This window comes from Ips typographus, linkage group LG8, assembly GCF_016097725.1.
Source record: "Ips typographus isolate SLU linkage group LG8, UJ_Ityp_2.0, whole genome shotgun sequence".
In the NCBI taxonomy this organism is placed as follows: Eukaryota; Metazoa; Arthropoda; class Insecta; order Coleoptera; family Curculionidae; genus Ips; species Ips typographus.
In genome coordinates, this window is record NC_138429.1 from 1,862,574 (window position 1) to 1,884,602 (window position 22,029).

The following is a 22,029-nucleotide window of genomic DNA, read 5'->3' on the forward strand; positions in this document are numbered from 1 at the left end:
TTCAAAAACTTCAGTACAAATATGTTTATAATTAGATGGGACAGAAAGCTGGAGTATTCTCTACTAGTAAAATGAATTCATGCTTCAATCTGTTTGGGGGGGTCAATTTGTAAATTGTCCTCCATTAAGCCAGAATAAAGGTAAAATAAAAAACACAAAGGGATTATCATGATCTGATTTCTAAGCCATCCCAAAGAAAAACAAAGTATTTCCATAAGAGGTTTGTCAATCAGATTTCAGGCTTTTTCATGTGGCCTACAACAACGGAGAAAATTTAAAATAAAACGCACTGGAACATTATTATATTGATTTTAATTTATTAAACTCGGCACAAAGAGAACAATTTGATTTCAGGAATCTTTAATGAGAACGGATAGAAGAAAGTTAAACTAAAATCGTTTCAAGCCCGAGATTAGAAGCAATTTTCGCTCCCGAACTGAGTTAGTTGCCAGAGTAAATGCCCTGGAATAAATTAAACCAAACACTTAACTCTTGAAACTTGTTCGAAAGTAGCCTAAAGTTTGATAATCCTTTTTCGTGTATTTACATGTTCGAATGGCAAATCGATAAGCACTAAAACAGAGTAGATGCAATTTTTTCGAGTAACATTCCACTATTATGTTAAGTATTAAGGTTATGAAATTTTTATCTTAATAACATTCTTAAAGTTGATTTCACTCGTTTTAATAAATAAACTTGATTTTTTTTTAATATAAATACAGGGTGGTCCAGTTTTAAATGTCAATAATTCACCAATGGATAGCAAAAAATAAGTTGTCATGCATTATGTCATTTTCCTAAAGAAACGTTTCCTAAGGAAGACACAAACCTTCAAAATTGTTTAAATGCGTCGATATAGGGGGATAGTCTTTATTTTCTACGTTCACTGGATATTATTCAAAATTGACAAAAATGTCTACTTGGGTTGTTGTATTTTTTACTTTAAAATGGTTCAAAAGGATTCAAATCTGGTCATCTGTGAGGTTTACGAGTTAACTTTTGACACTGAAAATAGTAAAAAAACAGGATTTTTGGACTTTTTTTTTATTCAATTAAACACTGGTAACAATCTGAATTTTTGGACTAATTTAATTCTAAAAATTAGTGTTTAAGACTAATATCGTAGCATTTAATGCCACAATTGTTTACTTTCATCTATGAAGAGTCTGAAACTTAATTTTGACTAGAAAAAATTGTTTAAAATTCGATTTTTTAGTCTTAAAGCAAAGTGAAGCGTCTAGAAGTCAATTTAATACTGACAAAGCGTGAAATAGCATGTTTAAACCTATGGAAAATGTAAAAATAGTTTTTTAAGTCTCCTATGTCAAAAACTTGGTGAAGATAACCCTAAAACTCGATTTTCCTAGCTGAAAGCAGTTTTAAAGCCCTAAAAATAGTCCAGAGCTCTAAGAAAATGAAAAGCAAAGTAAACAAACCTGAAAAGTTAGTCTTCAAGTCAATTTTTATCAATCTAATGTCAATATCCTGTATTTAAGACTAAAATATTGAAATGTATTTTCAGAGTATGAAAACTTACTTCAAATGGAAATTCGAAGCTTTTGATGTCACTTTTCATTGGTTTAGAGTTACTTTTTGGTGTCCAAGTCCATTTTCAAGGTTGAAATGTGTGAATTTGTAGTAAAAAATTGTAGATAAAGTGGTTTTTCATGTCTACAACCTAATTTTCACTACTAAAGTTATTTAACTCATCTGAAAACTATAACGACTGACTACAAAGACAGTTTTTAGCATTTCAAGTGAATTTTCACAGTTTCCAAGTCAATTGCCAAGGCTAAAATCTTTCAATTTGTGAAAACTGGTCAAAAGACAATTTTTAAGTCTTTTAAGTCAATTTTCACCTTCAAAGTAAACTTACTGGTTTCTAAGTCAATTTTCAAAACTAAAGTCTTTCAATTTGTCTGGAAACTAACTAAAAACTGGCTAAAAAGACATGTTTTAAGCTTCTTCAGTAAATTTTCACTGTTTTCAAGACCATTTTTAAGTTAAGTTGGGTTGATTTTGGGTCTTTGAACGTAATAACTCAATTATCTCGTAAACGAAGCTTCAAATCGGAATTTTATAAGAGGTACTTATTTTGTCAAATTGGAGAAGTAAAGTAAAAAAACTAAAATCTTTGAAAAATATCCAGTGACGTAAAGAATCAATCCATCTTCCTCTATCTACGCTACTGGAGAATTTTGGCAAACGTCATTCATATTAAGTATTAATTTCATAAGTGCTTGTTCTAAATTTGATCAAAATTGTTAAAACGATATGACAGTTATGACAAAAAACACGAAAATTTGAAGGACTGTATTTTTCTTAGAAAGCATTTTTCAGGAAAATGACATAATGCATGTCAACTTATTTTTTAATGGGCGAATTATTGACATTTAAAACTGGACCACCCTTAATAAACAAAAAACACCTGTTAAGCATTCATTGTCAATTTTGGATTATTCCTAATTTTGGAATGGTAATTTTTTTGTTGGAAATTATTGTTAATTAAAGCGAAAAACTTTAGTAAATCTAGCTGCAGTTCAATTGAAAACTTTTAAAATGCTTCACAGTGGATATATGTGGAAGTTAGGGGAAAACCAAAAGGAAGAAAATTTCCTTACCACCCTTTAAGCCAGAATAGCTCTTATTACTTAAATTGCTTGTTAAAATATCAGCTTAAATCACAAATTACCAATAATTTTACATACAAGATAGTTTGATGTGCCTAATCAATTGCACTAAGTTAAGACATCCAAATTTGTCCATCCTGACATCCAAAGTGTTGAGAGGATTTTTCTGGACACTGAACTGAAGCATTTGCAATAGATTCCAGGCAATATTTTGTTTACTAATCACTGTAGAGACACAAAAATGTTAGTTTGTTACATTTATTCTGTTGATAAAAGATCTTCAGTGACTTTTAACTGACAATATGCAACATGGATAGTCTTTTATTTAACACAACTTTACTGGCTTAACATGAACAGCACTGAACTAAAAGCTGTTAAATAGTAAAGTTACTAAACCATTGCATAAAATGATTAGACACACCTTAAAACTTTTGATGGACCTGTAATCTGTTTTAGTTGAGGTGGGGTGCAATTATAAAGTTAGGGTTAGTTATCAAATTATTGAGTAAAATTTAAAGTATTAAGTTTCACTTTGGGTTAGCCTCTCTTTGACCCCTCCCTATGTTATTGAATATGTCCAATTTTAAGTTGGTAGATCTGAAAAATGGTTGTTGGAATATACTAAAACACTTCTATGATATTAACTACCATGCAGGCTTCACTAAACTTTTATTAAAAATATTGAACAAAGAACTCCACTTTGAGGAACATTTTAATTCAATTAATCTGAGATTGCACAACTAAATAAAATTTTAATCAAAAAAGTTTAGTGGAAATTTGCCTGGAGTGACATGCACTCCACAGTTTTCAATTACTTGACTAAAAATGTTTTACTTTGCATTAAGCCCATCTAATTTGCAAGTTGTTCTAGACAACAGCCAATTAACACTTGACCAAGTTTAGTATATAAATTCGCATTCTGTTAGTTCAGTGGTTAATGAAAGTTTCTTTATCTGCTAATACTTACAAAGTAAGAAGTAATCGATAACGCAAACGATACACTGTGGCACAGTTACTGGAAGTGACTATAAACTTCAAAATAAATTGAACAGGAAAGGTGATAAAACCTGGAATTTTATTTGCAAAAGCCAACTTTCTGGAAGTGCCGCTCCATTAAAATCGCAGTAACCTATCGCGGAATGACACTTTTATTAACAATCCGCATTCAATGGATATATGATTTTTCCTATTAGAAAATGGAGGCCAACACCCAACCTATTACTCAATAATTCTACCATAGAAGGAATTGAACTTTAAACAATTGACAAGCAAATTAATTAGGTAACAAAGCTAGCACCCTTTGAACTGCACAGTAAACAGCTTTTGACGCTTTTCCTTTACCATTTTCTACTTTTTAAGATTGCTGAATGGTTGGTTGCTTCTTTTCTAGAAAAGAAGTGGAGCATCACTGATTAAATCTCCCTCAGCCACAATGCAAAGTTTAAATAGAAACTGACTAAAGCCTCTATTTCACTTTTATTTTATATTCCTGTCCAGGCTCGCACAATTTAATTAACCAAATATTTCGCTTTCCTTCAAGGTGTGTTAACGTGCATGAATAATTTCGCTTTGAGCAAATTTTCAGCTCGGTGGACAAAAATAAAAATTGAGGGCTGAAAGCTGAAATGAACTCACTCACGGCGATCAAATTCACACTGAAAATTGAAAAAATGCGTGATTTAGTCGATGTAGCCTTTCTTTCCGACTGGAAGTTGGCTATTTTTGTTGTTTTCTCTTAAAATTCCAATGTGGTTGCTTTTGTTTTTAATTCCTATTTCAATCCATTCATTTGGGAACAGCTGCGATGGATTTTAATTGAAACTAACCCCCGGAACATTTAGGAATTACTGTTTGGCCGGATGCACGTTTAGTGGAAGTTGGTTTTCTGTGTATTGCTTTTAGTCTTGAAAATTACAGTTGTGTTTTATTCATATTTTGGTTTTTACGTGTTAATCAGTCAGGATTAGTCCGTGCTTATTTGAATTTGGTTTAAACACATTACTGTAAAGCCTATTTTAGGGGATTAGTGGAAAAACGGGCAAGAGAAGAGAAATAATTAAAATGGCCATTTTCAATGATTTAACCACCCAAAAGCTAATCAGGATCAAATATTTATAGAAATTTAAAAATAACTCGGTTATTTGACAACTTTGCTACTCGAACTATGGAAAGTGATTTAAAGACAATTTCATGGCCTACACGATGGTAAAAAAATCAACTTGCTACCTGTCAAAATAATCGAGTTACAAACTGTCAAACTTTAGGTTGTAACGGGTGTTTAATAATTGTTATGGTCAGGTCGCCTATGGATGGCAATTGTCACAAAAAGCGTATGTCTTAGATAACGTTGCAAACAATTATTATATGACAGCTGTCATTTCAAACTATATACGAACTTATCAACGCCCTACGTTCTTGTAGAACGAGAGAACCACAGCCAACTACGACCATAACAATTATTGAACACCCGTTATTTGTTTCACTGAATTTTTTACTCTTGATATTTGAAGTCAAAATAATTCGATTATTTGTCAACTTTGCTGCTCAAACTATTAGAAAGTCATTTAAAGGCAATTTAATGGCCTACACGATGGTAAAAAAATCAACTTGCTACCTGTCAAAATAATCGAGTTACAAGCTGTCAAACTTTAGGTTGTATATGTTTTTGACTGAATTTTTTACTCTTGATATTTGAATTCAAAATAACTCGGTTATTTGTCAATCTTAACTTTGTGAGATCTCGTGCGTGGTCATATTGAAAAATTTGACAGGTGTCAATTTTTTTACTGATATAAAATTTTTGACATCTGTCAAAATTATTACATATTACAAATGATAGATTTCAAAAAGTTAATATCAGAACATGGAAGCCGTTTTGCTCTATCTCATTCTGGTTAGGAGTTATGACACTTGAAAACTTGAAGGTGTCATTTTTTAAACGTCAATATCTCGAAAACCGTTTTAGATAGATATAAAAATACAATAATATACAGGGTGTTAAATTTCTATTAATATTGAATCCTAATAAAGATTTAATGAACGGTTTGGGTGGCTAACCCTGTAGGCTACGAAAAACCGTCATTTTGGTCAAAATTTTAAACTGTAAATAACTCTCTTGTAAAACATATTAGATTTATGTAGATAGCTAGTAAATAGAGCTAAAGTAGATCAATTTTTTTCAAATACATTTGTAACTATCTTTAAAACTGCTTACACCTTGAAAACTGGCAAGAAATGATCAAAATTCTTATTGGTTATTTCAGAAATGGTGCCGAAAATAATTAAAATGGCTATTTGAAATGATTTGGATTCGGGCAAATTTCAGTACATTTTGCCATTAAATCGTAAATAATTCGCTTATTTGAAACATTATGTATAAACATATTATATGACTGTAGATGGGTAATAAATGGGGCTATCACAACCATATCCGACTGAAATACGTGCAACCGTAAATTTATTATGTTGTATTTACCTTTGCGAACAAACAGTGGTCAGGGTGGGTGCTTTCAGGCTGGCCATTTATTTTACTTCTACTTAACTGCAACATATTGTTTTCGAAAGTGTCTGTACGGTCGAGGTCAGATCGAAATTTATGGCATCAGTCGCCCCAGCACTTTTTGATCAATATTGATTGGTAAAGGGTTCCAACGAAATTTATGGTGAAGAGTGAGTAGTAAATTTTGGATTATATATTGAGTCGAACACCAATCTCTTTAAGGAAATTGGTCGACTTTGCCAGATTTTCTCCACGGGAAATCGTGTGATTAATAGTAAGTTTTCAATTGCAACAGTGTCAACAAGCTAATAATTAAGCAAACGTGAAGGCATTTTTGTAAATCTCTAGAGCTTAAAACAAAGCCACACATTGACGAAAAACTTTCTAATTGCAAAGTTGTCTTACGGTAAAGTAATGTAAATTAGCGCACTTTGTTAAAGTTTCTTTAGAACTAATTTTGCATTGTTTGCTTCGAAAAGGGTTGCGAGAGTACCATGAGATTTCAAACTGCAACTTCCACTAAAAGCGGTTGGCTGTTTGCTTGGGGAAACAGAAAATGTACCTCGGTTAGGGATTTAAACTAAATGTTCAACGAAATAACACATTGTGGCAATTTTTTTTGCAGAAACTTTAAATTGAATTCGTCCATCAATACAATTATACGGACAAATTGCAGGTTATGTGGGGATTTGAAAACCATTTGGGAATATTTTTCAAGGAAGAAATGCAAATAACGCTAAACCCGCAACCGAGAAAATTACGATAGCGACAGCTAGATTGATGACTCTATATTTAAAGGAAATTTGCGCATTTTAAACTGAAACAAACATTTGTATCGCCGTAAAAAGTGGATTGCAAAAAAATAGTACAGTTTCCAAAAAATCGGATAATAACAGAGTTGTTTCCGTTGTCAACACAGGCTGAGATAAAATATATTCGAGTTTAAATTCCGAAGTAAAGGGTACTTATGCATAAAAGATAAATCTCTCTTGGGAATATATTTCGGTGCTAATTTTACATTCCTCCACAAGTTAAAAATTGCTCAGGGATATTGTAGACACTTTCATACATACATTACACTAAAAGCCTTTTTAGATCTACCAGCATAAAGTGCGCGTATTACTCGAGAGAAAGCGGAAAATAACGGAAGAAGAAATTTTAGCTTGTTGTGGAGATTTCTTTCGGAAAATTGTTGTGAGTTTTTGTTGAAAAAATTACAGACGACGTTGAAAATCTGAATTTCTTTAAGTTTTCTTCGTACAGATAGGATAAACCTATTCAAACCGAACCCCTTTCATTCTGTAACCTTTTATCTTTTGTAAGGCAGGTCCGTTTTACCCGTTCAAAGCATTTTAACAGATTAAAATAGGTAGTAATCATCAGCTTTTGTATCCAGGTCTTGAACAGGGACTCGGATTATCCTGGCTTATTTTTGACGATGGCTCCCATTTCGCAGTCATCAGAGAACAACTTTTTGTAATTAAGGATTTGGTAGGTGTAGGCGTTCACACTGAAAAAAATTAATTGCTTTATTAACTCATTCTTGACAAAATTTCTTTAAAGGAAAAAAAAAACAATGCAAGACGTATTTCTTGTCTTAAACCCACTCACGGAACTTATTTCTTCATGTAGCCGCCTGGATCGCAACGAAATTGAAACCATATTTTAGAGTTAAGCTAAATAAAATTGTTATTACCTGAAGGAAATTGAAATAGGTGATCTGCTTTCTTATGCTTTTCCCTTTTGCTGCGTTCTCAGCTTTTTTAACGCATAAATTCGGCAGCACGTTTCAAGACTTTTAACCATTTTGAACAAACTTAAGATGTTTTCAGTAATAAAATGTAAGAAATTTGTTTCGATGAAAATTTGACAAGACACCCACAGGCTTATTGAATTTGTGTTATAAACCGGGGGATGAAAATTGAATAGCTGCAACATCCGAGCCCGATCCCCAATTAGGAACGCTCGATAGCTTCATAATTGGGGCAACTGTGGAATTATTGGGCGACATTGTTTATTAAACTGTTTTGAAAATTGCAACAGAAATATGGTGATAGTGGTGTGAATAGTTTGATTAAATAGAGCACGCACTAGACGATGAAAGTGTCAACTGTCAAAGTTTGCTCCACAAAACAGTAAAACTATAAAACACACTAATTTTGTACACAAATTCCTAATATGCCAGTAATGCCCAGTAATTCCTAATAATTAACCTAACCTAACCTAACCTAGCCTAACAATACCCACTAACTTCCTGACGAGACCGATTACCACAACTGGAAAGTCTAAAAAAACCATTTTAATTAAAAAAAGAAGAAATAAGAAAATGTGCTTCCAACGAATTAACCGGAATGGGATACTTACTCTGTATATTTTTTCATTTTTGTAATCTACGTCAAATTCTAGACATATTTTGGTGTACATATCAGGAAAGGTTTTTGTATTTGGTCATGTTAGACAAGGTTTGTTCTAGGAATGGATGCAAAAAAAACATCAAAATATATAATACAGTGTGGTCCAAAATCAGTTCTAAAAAAAGACAGCAAGTCTAGTTTTTCAAACGGAACACATTCTTATAATTCTGTCTGATTCTTTGTTCAAAATTAAAAAAGTTTGTATTACGCCACTTATTTAAAAAAATCACTTTTTAAATTGATACATTGAACCACCCTGTAACTGTCAAAATAACCGAATTAATGAAGGTTAAAGTAGTAGTTGTCAAATTTAGTCAAAACTGTCTTTATTGTCACACACAACACTTTGTATAGACTTTTATATGTCAATGGATAGACAATAAAATGGGCTTTCAAAAAAATATGGCCGCTTGTGTTGATGGGTTGCTTCGTTTGGCCGCCAGAGGGTTCCAAATCTAACTAAATGTTGTAGTAAGTAAGTTGTGTAAAGGAATTTTTTTCCTTAAAAACTCGCTTAATTGCACTACTTTTAGTAGAGTTTTATACGTCAGTAGATAGCCAATGAAATGAGCTTTCTAAAAATATCCCTATTTGGGTTGACAGGTTAGACGGTTTAGCCACTAGAGGGCGTCAAAGTTGACACATTTTTTTCATGACTTTTTTGATGCATTTTTTGTTCAATCGTTAATAACTAGCTTATTTGCTAGTTATTAAAATTTTTGAAAGTAAAATTACAAAATTCATAATTTTTCCTTGTTTTCCAAGGGATTTCATTGAAATTACCAAACTTTATTTGTTTTATTTATGTTTGTATTTCAATGGTAGATGTAAAAAAAAATATTGTATGATAATTTTTTTTATTATATTATTTAGATCTTTTTAATTTTATTAATAATACTAATTTAATGCCCAGTAATGCCTACTTATTCTTAGTAAGTAATACCCACTAATTCCTCCAGTTTGTACACTATAATGCCCCAGTGGTTTACCTCTCGGTCTAACAGTACTTTACATCTTCACGAATGAGATTTTGACTATTTAGGGATTACACCGACATATTTAAGGGCACCGTAGTTTAGATTTTAATTTGACTATGACATTTTGCACATGATCTGTCACAGTCAAATCACAACTTAGCCTAGGTGAACCTTAGGATGTCCTTAATTACGTTGGTGCAATCCGGCATTACTATGCTAAACTAGTCTATCTGACATGTAATCTGGTCTGTTATTAAATTGTCAACTGTCAAAATTCGCTTAACAAAACAGTGAACTAAATTTAATTTAAAGTAGTACTTTACACCTCCACTTTTTATAGCAGTAAAGCAAGCCTCTCCTCAAGTGTTCAAATTTAAGCTGGTTCATAAACTAATCAGTCACGTGACATTGTGCTCTATAGAATGAACTTAGTCACGTGATGTGTGAACTGTCAAATTTGTCTTTTGTGCGTTATAAAAAGGAGAGTTAGTTGGTTTTAATTGTAATTAGGGATGTCAACACCACAATGAATCTGAACACCGAATTCAAAATTAGGCAATGAAATGTCAAATACAGCTGATTGAAACTTTTAGAAGGGCAAACACGGCCATTAAAACACACTTTCTTATGCATTTGGCAAGCATTTTATGAAATATCAACTGAAAGTCTTTAGAAAATCGCTAAATTTAAACTAAAACTCTATGTATTCATAAGAAAGTGTGTTTTAATGGCCTTTTAAAAGTTTGAATCAGCTGTTTTTGACATTTCATTGGAGTGCCTAATTCTGCCGTTACGTCAGCATCGACAAACTGTTTGACTGATGACACTAATGACAGAACTATCAAATGGCGCTGATCAAAGAATAAATAAATAATCAATGTCTATACAGGGTGTTACAAATTCGATGCATTAGCATTGCTATCTCAGAAACTATAGTTGATTAAATTAAGCGTTAGTTAAATGGAGGCAAAGTTGCGCATTTTATTTGCTAAACATTTTGGTAAAACGACAAAAACCGAAAAAAATTCTATTTTATGTAGCTACTAAAAAATAAAATAACAAGTTCAGGTCCGTATTTGAAAAATTGAAATTGAAGATGGTATCTAAAAACGGAAACGTCGGAACTGAAAACTAAAACTACTTTCTTGAAGAGCATAAAAAAGTGCTTCCAGAAGGTGCCATTGATTGTCCAAAATAATCAATAAAATTTAATAAATAATAATTAAAATTTTGTCGGATATCTCCGGAAGTAGTTTTACCAAATTATTTAGCATTAAAATGCACAACTTTGCCTCCATATAACGCAAGCAATTAAGCAATGGTAATGCATCGAATTTGTAACACCCTGTATTAGTAACAGGTTATTGACATTTGACAGCTGATAGGACACAACTCTGTCAAAGTCCAAATTGTGTTTAACATTAAAACCATCACCGGACCCTAAATAATGCAGTTTTAATCTTAAAATTTTTCTCAGACGTTAAATTTTATTTGTAAAATTACAAATTGACAAATGTAGTTTCAAAAAATAGTCGAAAAGCAGCTCTCAGTTTGGCTGCTTTTTTTCTTTGGTCAGTCATAGTCCAAAAAAACATTTAGATGAAAAACAGCAATATCAAAGCTAAACAAGCTAAAAAGTCACCGTCAACCAAAAGATTCATTAAACCTTTATCAATTTGAAGCAAAAGCTAAAAATGTAATAATGTCAGAAGGGACATTTTATTGCCATCACCAAAACAAAATGTAAAATTTTAATAAAGCCTGTCAAATAACTGTATTAAATATGAATTTTCATTCTGTTTGTTTCCACCCAAATCAATATTATATTGTTAAGAGAATGCGGTCAGTTCCAATGCGTAATTAATTAAAGGACCAGTCGCCCTTTGAAATTTAATGTCAACAGGGCGAGAAATGGCTCCAACAGAGAGAATCTCTCAAACTATGCTTTCATGTTCACCTAAGTCCAATTCAATATTTTACGCCTCGGGAATAGTTGATGCTTCACTTAATACCACCTCATTAATAGATAACTTTGGAGGGAAAACGGTGGTCAGCAGCAGGCCACCCAAAATCGAAATCCAAATATGCTCGTAACTGTCTATGCAAAACACGTTTCGTATACGGAGAACAAGATTTTAAATTGGTCCAATTTCGACTAGAACGGCCCTCATTTCTCATTTAAAATCATTCGTGGACCGATGAAAAACAATATATAAAGCGAAGCATGCAAACAACGAAAGCTTTCGCCCGTGAATAAAATGATGTTTCTGAAATTGGGAGTATTTTCCCATGAGATCAATTCAGGGAGGATATGAATGTTAGAAACAACCCTCGCAGGTTTAGGATTCCACACTCGGGTACACTGGTGTATAAGTTTTGAAAGTTTATTCAGTAGTTTTCTTTTAAATTAAAATTAATAGAGATTAGCCTCCACAAAATTTGTCTTACAATTTAAATTACGCCTTTGGCCTTTCATAACCGACCATAAAACGCTGTTCCCTAAATTGGATTCAGCTCTACGTTAGACCTGTAAATCCAACTGGTAGCCGTGGGATTTAATGTTGTGTCTGAAACAGAAATTGTGAACATAATTTATGAATCGTCCGGGAACTGAATTTTGACTGGATATAAAGGAAAGATTAAATTTTTTACCTTCCACAGTTCCAATGTCATCACGTATACTACAATAATTTAATTTTTGATACGTACCCAAAAATGTGTTTATTGTTTAGCGCACTGAAATCTCATTGAATTGACAAATGAACTGTCTGCTCGCTTAATGCAACATTTCTATAGCACAGTAAAACTTCTCACTCAAACTCAATGGCAACGGTGCAGCTTTGATGTCAATGGCTGTTATAAATTCACTCTACGTTTGCTATTGTATGTCAAGTGGAAAAAGATACTATAAGTCCACCTAGTTTGTGATTCACTCACTGACAGTGCTGTGATTTACCATCAGACTGAATAATAATGGGTAATTTTTGGAAGATTTATATTAAAAGTTTTTAAAGTTTCAATCGGTTTTATTGAAAGCATTCTCCTATGTTTACATATCTTTTCAAGGAAATCGATTTACTCTGCCGTTCTAACCCATAAAATGAAATGCGGTTTAGATCGGCGGTTTTCCCTGAGTAATAAATTACATTCAAGAACAGTTTAATCTTGAATTGTTGTAATAAATTTAAAAAGGGGTTCGAAAATGCCATTTTGAAAATAACGTTTTGTGTAAAAAATAATCGGGGGTAATATCCCTAGTGCATTTAATTTTTTCGGAAAAATTCGGAAAAAAGAAATTACTTAGAAACGAGTATTCCAATTTTTTCATAGGAAAAATTAGATGCACGAGGGATATTTGGTAAGATTATTTCCTGAGTTAAATAAACATTTTATTTTAATTAAAACAATAAGAACAATAACTTTCAAGCTAGAAAGTGTAACACTATTCTTTATGTTGCTGTGAGGAGTGTGAAATTTTTTCTAATTTTTTTCTGGAAAAACTGCTGACAGCTAAGTTGACAGTTGTTAAGTGATTTTTCCACTTAAAATTTACATTTGTTATACTAATTCTTGATAGCGATTGGTCAAAATTGATAGGAAGAAAATAATCTAAGCTAAATTTTGCAACCAACCGAACACTAAGACATTCTGTCGTCGTTCTGTTCAGCTATGTATTGAAAATACCGCACGTAAAAATTCAAAACATCTTTGGCACCTCAAAGTGCTCGAAATACCCTTCTGTGCCGTTGGAATATATGGAATTTACTCTGACCTAAAAGGTAAATTGCTTGGCCCACAAAATAATTTGTAGGAAAATAAATGGGGCGCATTTTGCAAGGTTGACCGTTGGATCCTTGTTATTACACGTAAATTTGTCGGAAGAAGGAAACAGATGGCTTAAGCGAAATGAAATATGGAAGTAATTACTACAGACGCTGGACACTAGTAATTAAAATGCTAACTATACATACATAACCAAAACTAGAACTTATACAGGGTGGTCCAGTTTTAAGTGTCAATAATTCACCATTTGATAGCTAATCAAAAAATAAGTTGACTTGCATTGTGTCATTTTTCTGAAAAAGGTTTCCTAAGGAAGATACAGTACTCCAAATTTCAATTTACAAAATCGTTTTATAGTTTAAAACTGAACATCCAAGACTTGTCAAAGTCCAAATTTGTACTGAATAGTCTAAAAACTTTTTTACTACTAGGAATGGTCTTATGATTCGCTTTCTCAGACTGCCATCCTGGTTGAATGTCTGAAACTGGCATTCAAGAACTAAAAAAAGTCCGGAAATCAAGACAAAGATTGTATTGTGCATGAAACTCATTTTTTACCACTAAAAATAATATAAAAGTTGACTTTTAATGCTAGAACGGACCTTACTAGGACTAAAGAGAGTCCAAAAGTATATTTTCAAGACTTTAATTGGTGTACAACTCAATTTTCTGGACTGGACAACAAGTCTAGAAGTAAATTAAATTTTCTGACAATTTTATTTCTAAAAATTAGTTCTCAAGACTATTATTGTAGCGTTTGGTACCAAAATTTTTTACTTTTATTACTGAAGAAACTTGACTTTTGGAAATAGTCTTAAACTCGATTTTTCAGTCTTAAAAAGCACTAAAAACAGTCTGAATTTTTTAGAGGTGCTACAATTTATTGCACCTATGAGTGTAGAAGTCAATTTAATAGTGAAGAAAGCTTGAAATAACATTTTCAAGACTATGGTCAGTGGACACACTGGCTTTTAGGCCTGATAAGTCAAAAACTTTGTAAAGATAGTCTTGAAACTCGATTTGAGGCACTGAAAACAGCCTTAAAACACTAAAAACAGTCTAGTTTATTAAGAAATACCCGAATTTTTAGCACTGAGGTGTCTAGAAGTCGATTTAATAGTAACAAAGCTTGGAATGCTATTTTAAGTCTATGAAGAATGTAAAAATTGTTTTTTAAGTTTGCTATGTCAATAACTTGGTGAAGATAGTCTTGAAACTCGATTTTCCAAGCTGAAAGCAGTTTTGAAGCACTAAAAATAGTCCAGAATTCGAAGAAAATTAAAAGCAAAGTATAGAGCACGAAAAGTTCGTTTTCAAGACAATTTTCATGAATCTAATGTCAATGTCCTGCATCTAAGACTATTTTCAAGACTCAAATATTGAAATTTGTCTTCAAATTATGAAAACTTACTTCAAATGCAAATTTTAAGCTTCTGATGTCACTTTTCATTAGTTCAGTCAAGTCAATTTTTAAGGTTTAAATGTATGAATTTGTAGTAACAAATTCTTGAAAAAGTAGTTTTTGTGTCTACAAGTCAATTTTCAGTATTAAAGTCTCTCGATTTGCATGAAAACTGGTTACAAACACAATTTTTAAGCTTCTGAAATTTTTATCTTTTCTAAGTCAATTTTCAAAACTAAAGTCTTTCAGTTTGTCTGGAAACTATGAAAACTGGCTACAATAATATTTTTTTTAAACTTCTTAAGTGAATTTTCCGTTTCCAAGACAATTTTTAAGTTGGGTTGGGTTAGTTTTGGGTCTTTGACCGTAATAACGTGTAATAAAGTGCTTGTTCCAAATTTGATCAATATTGCTCCAACGGTCTGACAGTTATGACAACAGAAATTTGAAGGACTGTATTTTCCTTAGGAAGCACTTTCCAGGAAAATGACATAATGAATGTCAACTTATTTTTCAATTGGCTATGGATTGGTGAATTATTGACATTTAAAACTGGACCACCCTGTATAAGTGCTACGTCTGAACTAGTAATGTCAAAAAGTTGTTCTCCCGCGTTAATCAGCAAATAACAATTTTGTCTGAGCCTGTAAGAGGACTCGTGAAAGGCACGCAAAAAACCCTTATTTCCAATAATGGACCAATCTAGTCGACATCAAGCCTTTTTCGCCATTATTCGGGCAAATTATTAATCAATCAAATGTTCGTACGTGTTTTTGTTTGCAATCGGTAATAGAGCTTCGAGAAACAGGCAATTGAAACGAATATAAACGTTTTCAGAGGACTTTTTAACACAAATAGGAATAGTTAACTTAATTTAGTGATTTTCACAGTACACACTGCCTTTTCTGGTCACGTGACTATTTTTGAACCTTAAAAATTGCACTTTCCATCTTAATGACAAGTATTTTATTACGATTTCAGCTTTTACTACTGCCTTTTCATCTCATTAGCAAATTTTCACAGTATTCGCATTTTCAGGATTTAATGTAAAGTGATGAAGAAATATTTACATTAAAAAACAATAACATTAACCTACTTTGCAGAACATACAAGTAAATGAGTTGCTTTCCATTCGTACGTTCTGAAAAAAGCACATTTGCTCTAAACTACAAACCATGCCAGTTATATGAAATTTACTTAATGTAGACATGAAAGTAAATGTCTGGCATAGTACATAACAAAGCCTCTTATATTGTGGCTAGACAATTAAATAGAGCACAGCAAATTAGTCAGTCAAATAGCGAATGCTTCTGAAATTAATTGAAGACGATTCCTCTCAGAAGCAAATTGAGGAGGCGGTTTATCCCAATTAATTTTAAACATAAAAGTTGTTTGATGGTTTTATTACTAGTAACTCATAAAACATAATAAAGGTCCATATTTTCTAGGGAGAGTAGTTTCTAGGGAAATAAAATTCTCAGGGATAGCAATACGTACGTTTGTAATTATAATCCATTTCGAGAAACTGAACTGAAAGTATTCCTATACGCTTATTGGGTGCAGAAGTATTTTGGATTGGTTGAAATTTGGAAATGTTTTGAAGTTGAACTAAATCAGTAATTATTGTCTTTACAAAAGTGCTAAGCTAAACATAACCACAACTAAATAAATTTATTGCAATGAATGAATTTGCACCCAATGAACATTTATCAAATAATAAACTATTGTATTCCCAATGTAATTAAAGGTATTTACGCTTCGTTCACTTGTTTATTTTGATATTAATTATTATTTATGTAACCAGCAGTTTTCCTCTAAAAGCTAGAATTTTTTTAATTATATTAGGGAAATTTGTATGCAATTAACTTAACAATCAGACAAAAAAGTCAATCCTGAATTATTACAAGGCATAATACAATATAAAATGTGAGGGTCAAAAATACTGCTGGTAAATAGATTAGAAAAGCCAAAAAGAAAACATATTGTAAAAACGGCTTATCTGTCCCTCGTCACTTTGATTTAGTGTAAATTTTTTATTCCCACAATTTTTTGTTTGTTCAGGTAAAATACTCTCAGCTTATATCATTTGTTATCCAACGTTTTTTCCAAGTCAATTCAGAAATTTGACAATCTTCAAAGCCTTAGGCTTTTGAAACACTTAGCTCTGCTATCAAAAACATCAATCATCTCACTTCTTTGTGGGTGCTTAAATAGTTACGAGGACTGTTTAAAAGTGTGATGGTTTAGTTTGCTGGTAGCTTGGCAGTGAAAACCTGAATTAAATGTCCTCTGGCATTAAATCTCATCGATTTCTCGGCAAATCCCAGCATGTCGAGAACACGTTTCCAACATTCATCAAAGTTTTATCGTGTTAAATCGAGCGAATTGTCTGTATCGCTGTTGCTTGGAAAACTTAGGTCACAATTTAATAAAGTAGAATGAAAACTTGTGATTTGAAAAATAATACTCTTTTTCTCAAACCTAGTAGGTATTTAAGATATTAATAAATATATTTTCTGTTTCAGTTAAGTGAAGAATTGGGCTACGTCCTGTATTCAGCGTTAGGGTCGTTCTACATTCCATCGTGTATCATGGTATTCGTGTACATCCGAATATATTTCGCAGCCAAGGCGAGGGCGAGAAGAGGGATTCGTAAAATTCCTCGAAAGCCGGCAGCGAACGCACAAACTAGCTTTACAAATTCGCCTAAAGGAGTTTCAGTGAAGAATGGTAAGCACAACAATAATTTCTTGGCTTTTGTCTTAAGTTATACGTATGAAAATTAATCGGGTCGATGGTAAGTTTGGAATTATTCTGTAGGAATGATACGAGAATGATGGTAAGTCCACATGTACAGTATTTGCTTGCATAAACCCTAGTTTGTGATCAGATTGAGGCAAATGCATGATTTACACATTTTATCAAAATCAAAAGTAACGGGCATTTAAATTCCATTTTGTTGACAATACAGGGTGTCCCACGACGAAAGACATCGATTGATATTGAAAAAAGTATAAATAGGAGAGCTTTGAAAATGTGGCAGGATACTGACGTGGGCATGCCCAATCTAACTAAAATATTTTCAAGATGACCGTTTATACCGGAAGTCGATCACAACTTTCTTATTTTAAATAGAACACCCTATATATTATTACATATTTGGATTCCTCACAAAATTCTGACTCGGCCTATCTCTAGCCGTTTTCGAAATATTTAATGTTTTTCCAAAAAAGTGACAGTTGCAACGCTCAACATATTTTTGTACTCTGTCAAAGCCGTATTTCATTTTGCAATGAAACTTTGGGTTATTGTAAATAAACGATCGTTTTATTAAACTGAGCGTGCGTAATGACTTATTTGTATACAGGGTGGTCAAAAAAAAAATCATAAACGTGCCACTAAAAAAAATGAAAAATTTCAAGTTTTTTAAATAGAAACCCACATTTTTTATGACGTTGACGATGTGGGTTTCTATTTAAAAAACTTGAAATTTTTCATTTTTTTTTAGTGGCAGGTTTATGATTTTTTTTGACGACCCTGTATACAAATGAGTCATTACGCACCCTCAGTTTAATAAAACGATCCTTTATTTACAATAACCCAAAGTTTCATTGCAAAATAAAATACGGTTATGACAGAGTACAAAAATATGTTGAGCGTTGCAACTTTTTTGGAAAAACATCAAATATTTCGAAAACGGCTAGAGATAGGCATAGGGCATTGTACACAAAAGTTGGTCAGAATTTTGTGAGGAATCCAAATATGTAATAATATATAGGGTGTTCTATTTAAAATAAGAAAGTTGTGATCGACGTCCGGTATAAACGGAAGTGTAACCATCTTGAAAATATTTTAGTTAGATTGGGCATGCCGACATCAGTATCCTGCCAAATTTTCAAAACACTCCTATTTATACTTTTTCCAATTTTAATCGATGTCTTTCGTCGTGGGACATCCTGTACTTTGAAACAGTATAAAGTCGTAAAATTGTAAACTAATTTGAGTGAGTTGTTTTTTCTCTCCCTCTAAGGTGCAGTTTTCAATCAAATTAAGTCTCTAATAGGATATTTTATAGTCGTCTTTAAAGTCCGGTAATTTCATAGTCTGGATTAACGAGTTTGGCTGGAAAGTTATAAATTATCCGCGACCATTAAAAAAGACGTTAAAGAAAAAGTGTTATACACCACTTGTAATTACTTTTGTTGCTGGCTGTTAACGTTGTTATATCGAACAACAAAATCACAATCTTATTAAACGCGAAAATGTCCAATAAAAGTGTTTCTTCAGCTGGTAAAATATTCCACCGTATATGTGAACAAATATCTGGCTAGAGCAAAGAGTATAAAATTTGACCTTGTGCAATAAACCGTGTTATTTTCAGAGGGAAAGAGAAAAATGCTGAAATATTTCTACTCGGAAAATAGAGAAAAATCCGAATGTCGGTGTTTGAGAGCCAAAGAGTTGCTTAATATTTACTAGAATCAACGCAAAGAAATACTCTTTTTAAATCATTTCCAAATCATCATTTGTCTTTAAAAATACTGTACATGTTAGTCTTTGTTAGAGAATTTTTAGAAATGTTTTTTGGAGAAAATGTAAATTAAGAGAATGTTGAAGAAAAAGTACATCAAAAGCAAAGTTAAAGACAATGGAATTTAGAAATTATAAAATTCCAAGTAGATGTATTTCTCATCATCATCATTAAACGTTGCTAGTTTAGTTCGTCAGAGTGGTCCACGTTTTTCCAATCCCATGACTTCAAAGCTTCTTGAGCTTTTCGACGTTACCAAAGTGACTAAGAGGTCTGGCTTTGGCAACGTTGATTTTAATGTAATTTTCCACGTGAAGAAGGTGTTTAGAGTCTGAAAAACTTACATTTTTCCAAGTTTGTGAAGGTTTTACTCGAGTTTAAAACGCCAAGATCAGTCATCCAAATTTCCATTGCCTGAATTGTGGCAAAGCCATATTTTTAGTGATGAGAAAGAATATAAGTTATAACAAAATAACTTAGTGATGAGAAAGAATATTGAAAAAATATTCTACTGCATGTACTGATGAATATATGATAATTTCAGGACATAACACGGTCGAAGCAAGTGCCTCTGTTGATCGAAATAGCAATAGTTCACCACGGGAGGGGGAAAGACAAATTGCCACCATAGAAGCGCCACCTGCAGCATCTGTTCCCATCGCAATTCCAACGGTCACGTGCGATTTGGCCAGCGATATTTCGACCAGCGATAACGCCAACGATCAGCAAGACGGTCAGGAACAAAAGGATACGTTAAAGGTAAAATATTTTTGGGTAAATGATCGATTCCTTCCTGGATTGGCTTATCTGTTTACGTCTCAACTTTCGGTACCCCATTTAGACAATAATGTATCGACGTCACGCTTTTTGAAGGTTTTGCAATTTCGGCCAAACTCAGATTTTGTGTTAAGCCGTACTCAAACAATAACCTTTATCAATCACCGAGCAGGGAATAAATTATGTCGCCTCGAAGTAGGCTTTTCAAAAGTGGGGCGGAAAACTTTTTAAAAAATTAAGAAACTTTATTTAAGAAGAATTGCACTTAGGTAGTTCAGGTGCAAATTAAAATTCAATAAAACTTTTCTACAGCTTCGAAGGCTTTTAAACTTAGATGAGATTCCTCCTTCCTTTATACACTTTCTATTGCTCGGAAAGTTGATTTAAATTCGTGGGGAATACTTAGAAATCTTGAGCATTTACTTTCATATGCAAAGTTTACAGGTGGAATAAAATGCCCACTTAAACCATACGTGATTGCAGTCTCACTTATGAATACTATAAAAAGTGTTATTTCGTCAGTTTGACTCTTGATAAAAAAATTGGGTCGCGTTGAAAATAATTTAGTTGTCTTTTTGTGCATTGTTGAAATTTGAAAAATTTCAGGAAGTAATTTAGCATGTACTACATATCAAAAGCCTTGTTACCATTTCTTGTTCAGAAAGGAAATTTAGTTAATTCAGGTATGCGGCAAAACATATTCTATTACTTTTTTCACGTACTAGAGTGCTGTTTATTTCTGAGAGTGACTAAAATTGACTCCCAAATCTAAAACATGCAACCAATAATTTTATTGTTGACAATTAATATGAAAACAAAGCAGTGAATATTAATGATTGCAGTGTAATTGCGGAAAAATCTGACCCAATTACGTCTTGCTGGTATTATCGAATTCATTAATCAGCAGCAATGTTGACATACATCTGGATTGTTTACGCTGAGCCGCAAGCTTACTGAGCCATGAGATTTTGCTGAATCTGACGTGCCCGTTAATTTCTGTTGCTGCTTGCTTTTATATTTTTGCGTTATCATTTCAATGATTTGCATAAAGTGCGAGCACTTAACAATGTTTTTCTCATGCAATCCGATTGCACCAACGCAATTTTTTAAACTAAGGACTTGCCTTTCCATAAGCTACTTCTCTAACTTTACTAATATTCTCTGCACGCGTCAAGTTTTTTCCCATTTCAATTATTTCCGATCAATAACGTATTAGGAGTGGAAGCAAACGGTCTTCTACCTGAAACTTGGTTGTTGACACCAACATTGGAGGTCGGATAGAGGCGAGACCAAAAATACGAATAGAGAGAATTTCGTTTTTGTTAACTTCTGTCCGATGTTTGATAGTGTACAATTCAGTTGGGTCCACTTAAGTGAGGACTAAAGTTTTTTTGGACACAAGTTTTAATGGAAAATAGCTTTGGTATGTAAACGTTCAAAATATTTACGCCTTATCCTCAAAAGAGCTGCCTGGTTTTATCCGAAAAAACCGTTGATTAATCAATCAATATAAACTATTCTCATAAAGTTGTATTTAGGTTTAGCCCCAACAACCAATTAACTAATATTGTTCTCCCTTTTCGAAACGTATTTGTGAAAAAGCTTGCGCCTTTAAATCCCAAAACCCCACTTACTTTTCATGCCATTAAAATCCAACCCATTTTTTTTCCATCGGGGTGAATACGAAATGTGGTTTAATTTGGGGAAACCCGATCGACATGGCACTGAATTGTCATATATTTTAAATACAATGAATTTGACTTTTTGCCGCCAGGGGCTACTGTAATTAAAGCTTTAATAATTTGAACAAATCCTATTGTTATCCAGGTAACATCATATGATTGAGTCGGATTGTTCCAACAACACGCAATAATTGCTTTTTTCACTTTTCGCACTGCTAAGTTCAAATCGAATTTTGCGATACAATGACGTTCTATTGTCAGTTTTTTTAAACACCCATTATAGGCGAATTTTAATACTGGGATACTACTTTGTGTAGCGCTGCTATCAGGACAT

The 22,029-nt window shown here is 32.7% G+C and overlaps 1 protein-coding gene and 1 long non-coding RNA gene across 2 annotated transcripts in view; one reads left to right on the top strand and one right to left on the bottom strand.

Annotated features, from left to right (window-relative positions):
* The window catches only part of Octalpha2R (alpha2-adrenergic-like octopamine receptor), an 82,231-nt gene that overhangs the window by 55,294 nt on the left and 4,908 nt on the right, over nucleotides 1-22,029 (top strand). The window contains exons 3-4 of the mRNA XM_081985519.1: nucleotides 17,231-17,435; nucleotides 19,781-19,995. Coding sequence (XP_081841645.1) covers nucleotides 17,231-17,435; nucleotides 19,781-19,995 — 420 coding nt within the window. The remainder of the gene's footprint in view (nucleotides 1-17,230; nucleotides 17,436-19,780; nucleotides 19,996-22,029) is intronic.
* Nucleotides 298-22,029, bottom strand: part of LOC145732960 (uncharacterized) — a 49,554-nt gene continuing 27,822 nt past the window's right edge. Inside the window, exons 4-5 of the long non-coding RNA XR_014179093.1 lie at nucleotides 5,055-7,639; nucleotides 298-5,014 (exon numbers count right to left, since the gene is read on the bottom strand). This is a non-coding gene — a long non-coding RNA (uncharacterized LOC145732960). The remainder of the gene's footprint in view (nucleotides 5,015-5,054; nucleotides 7,640-22,029) is intronic.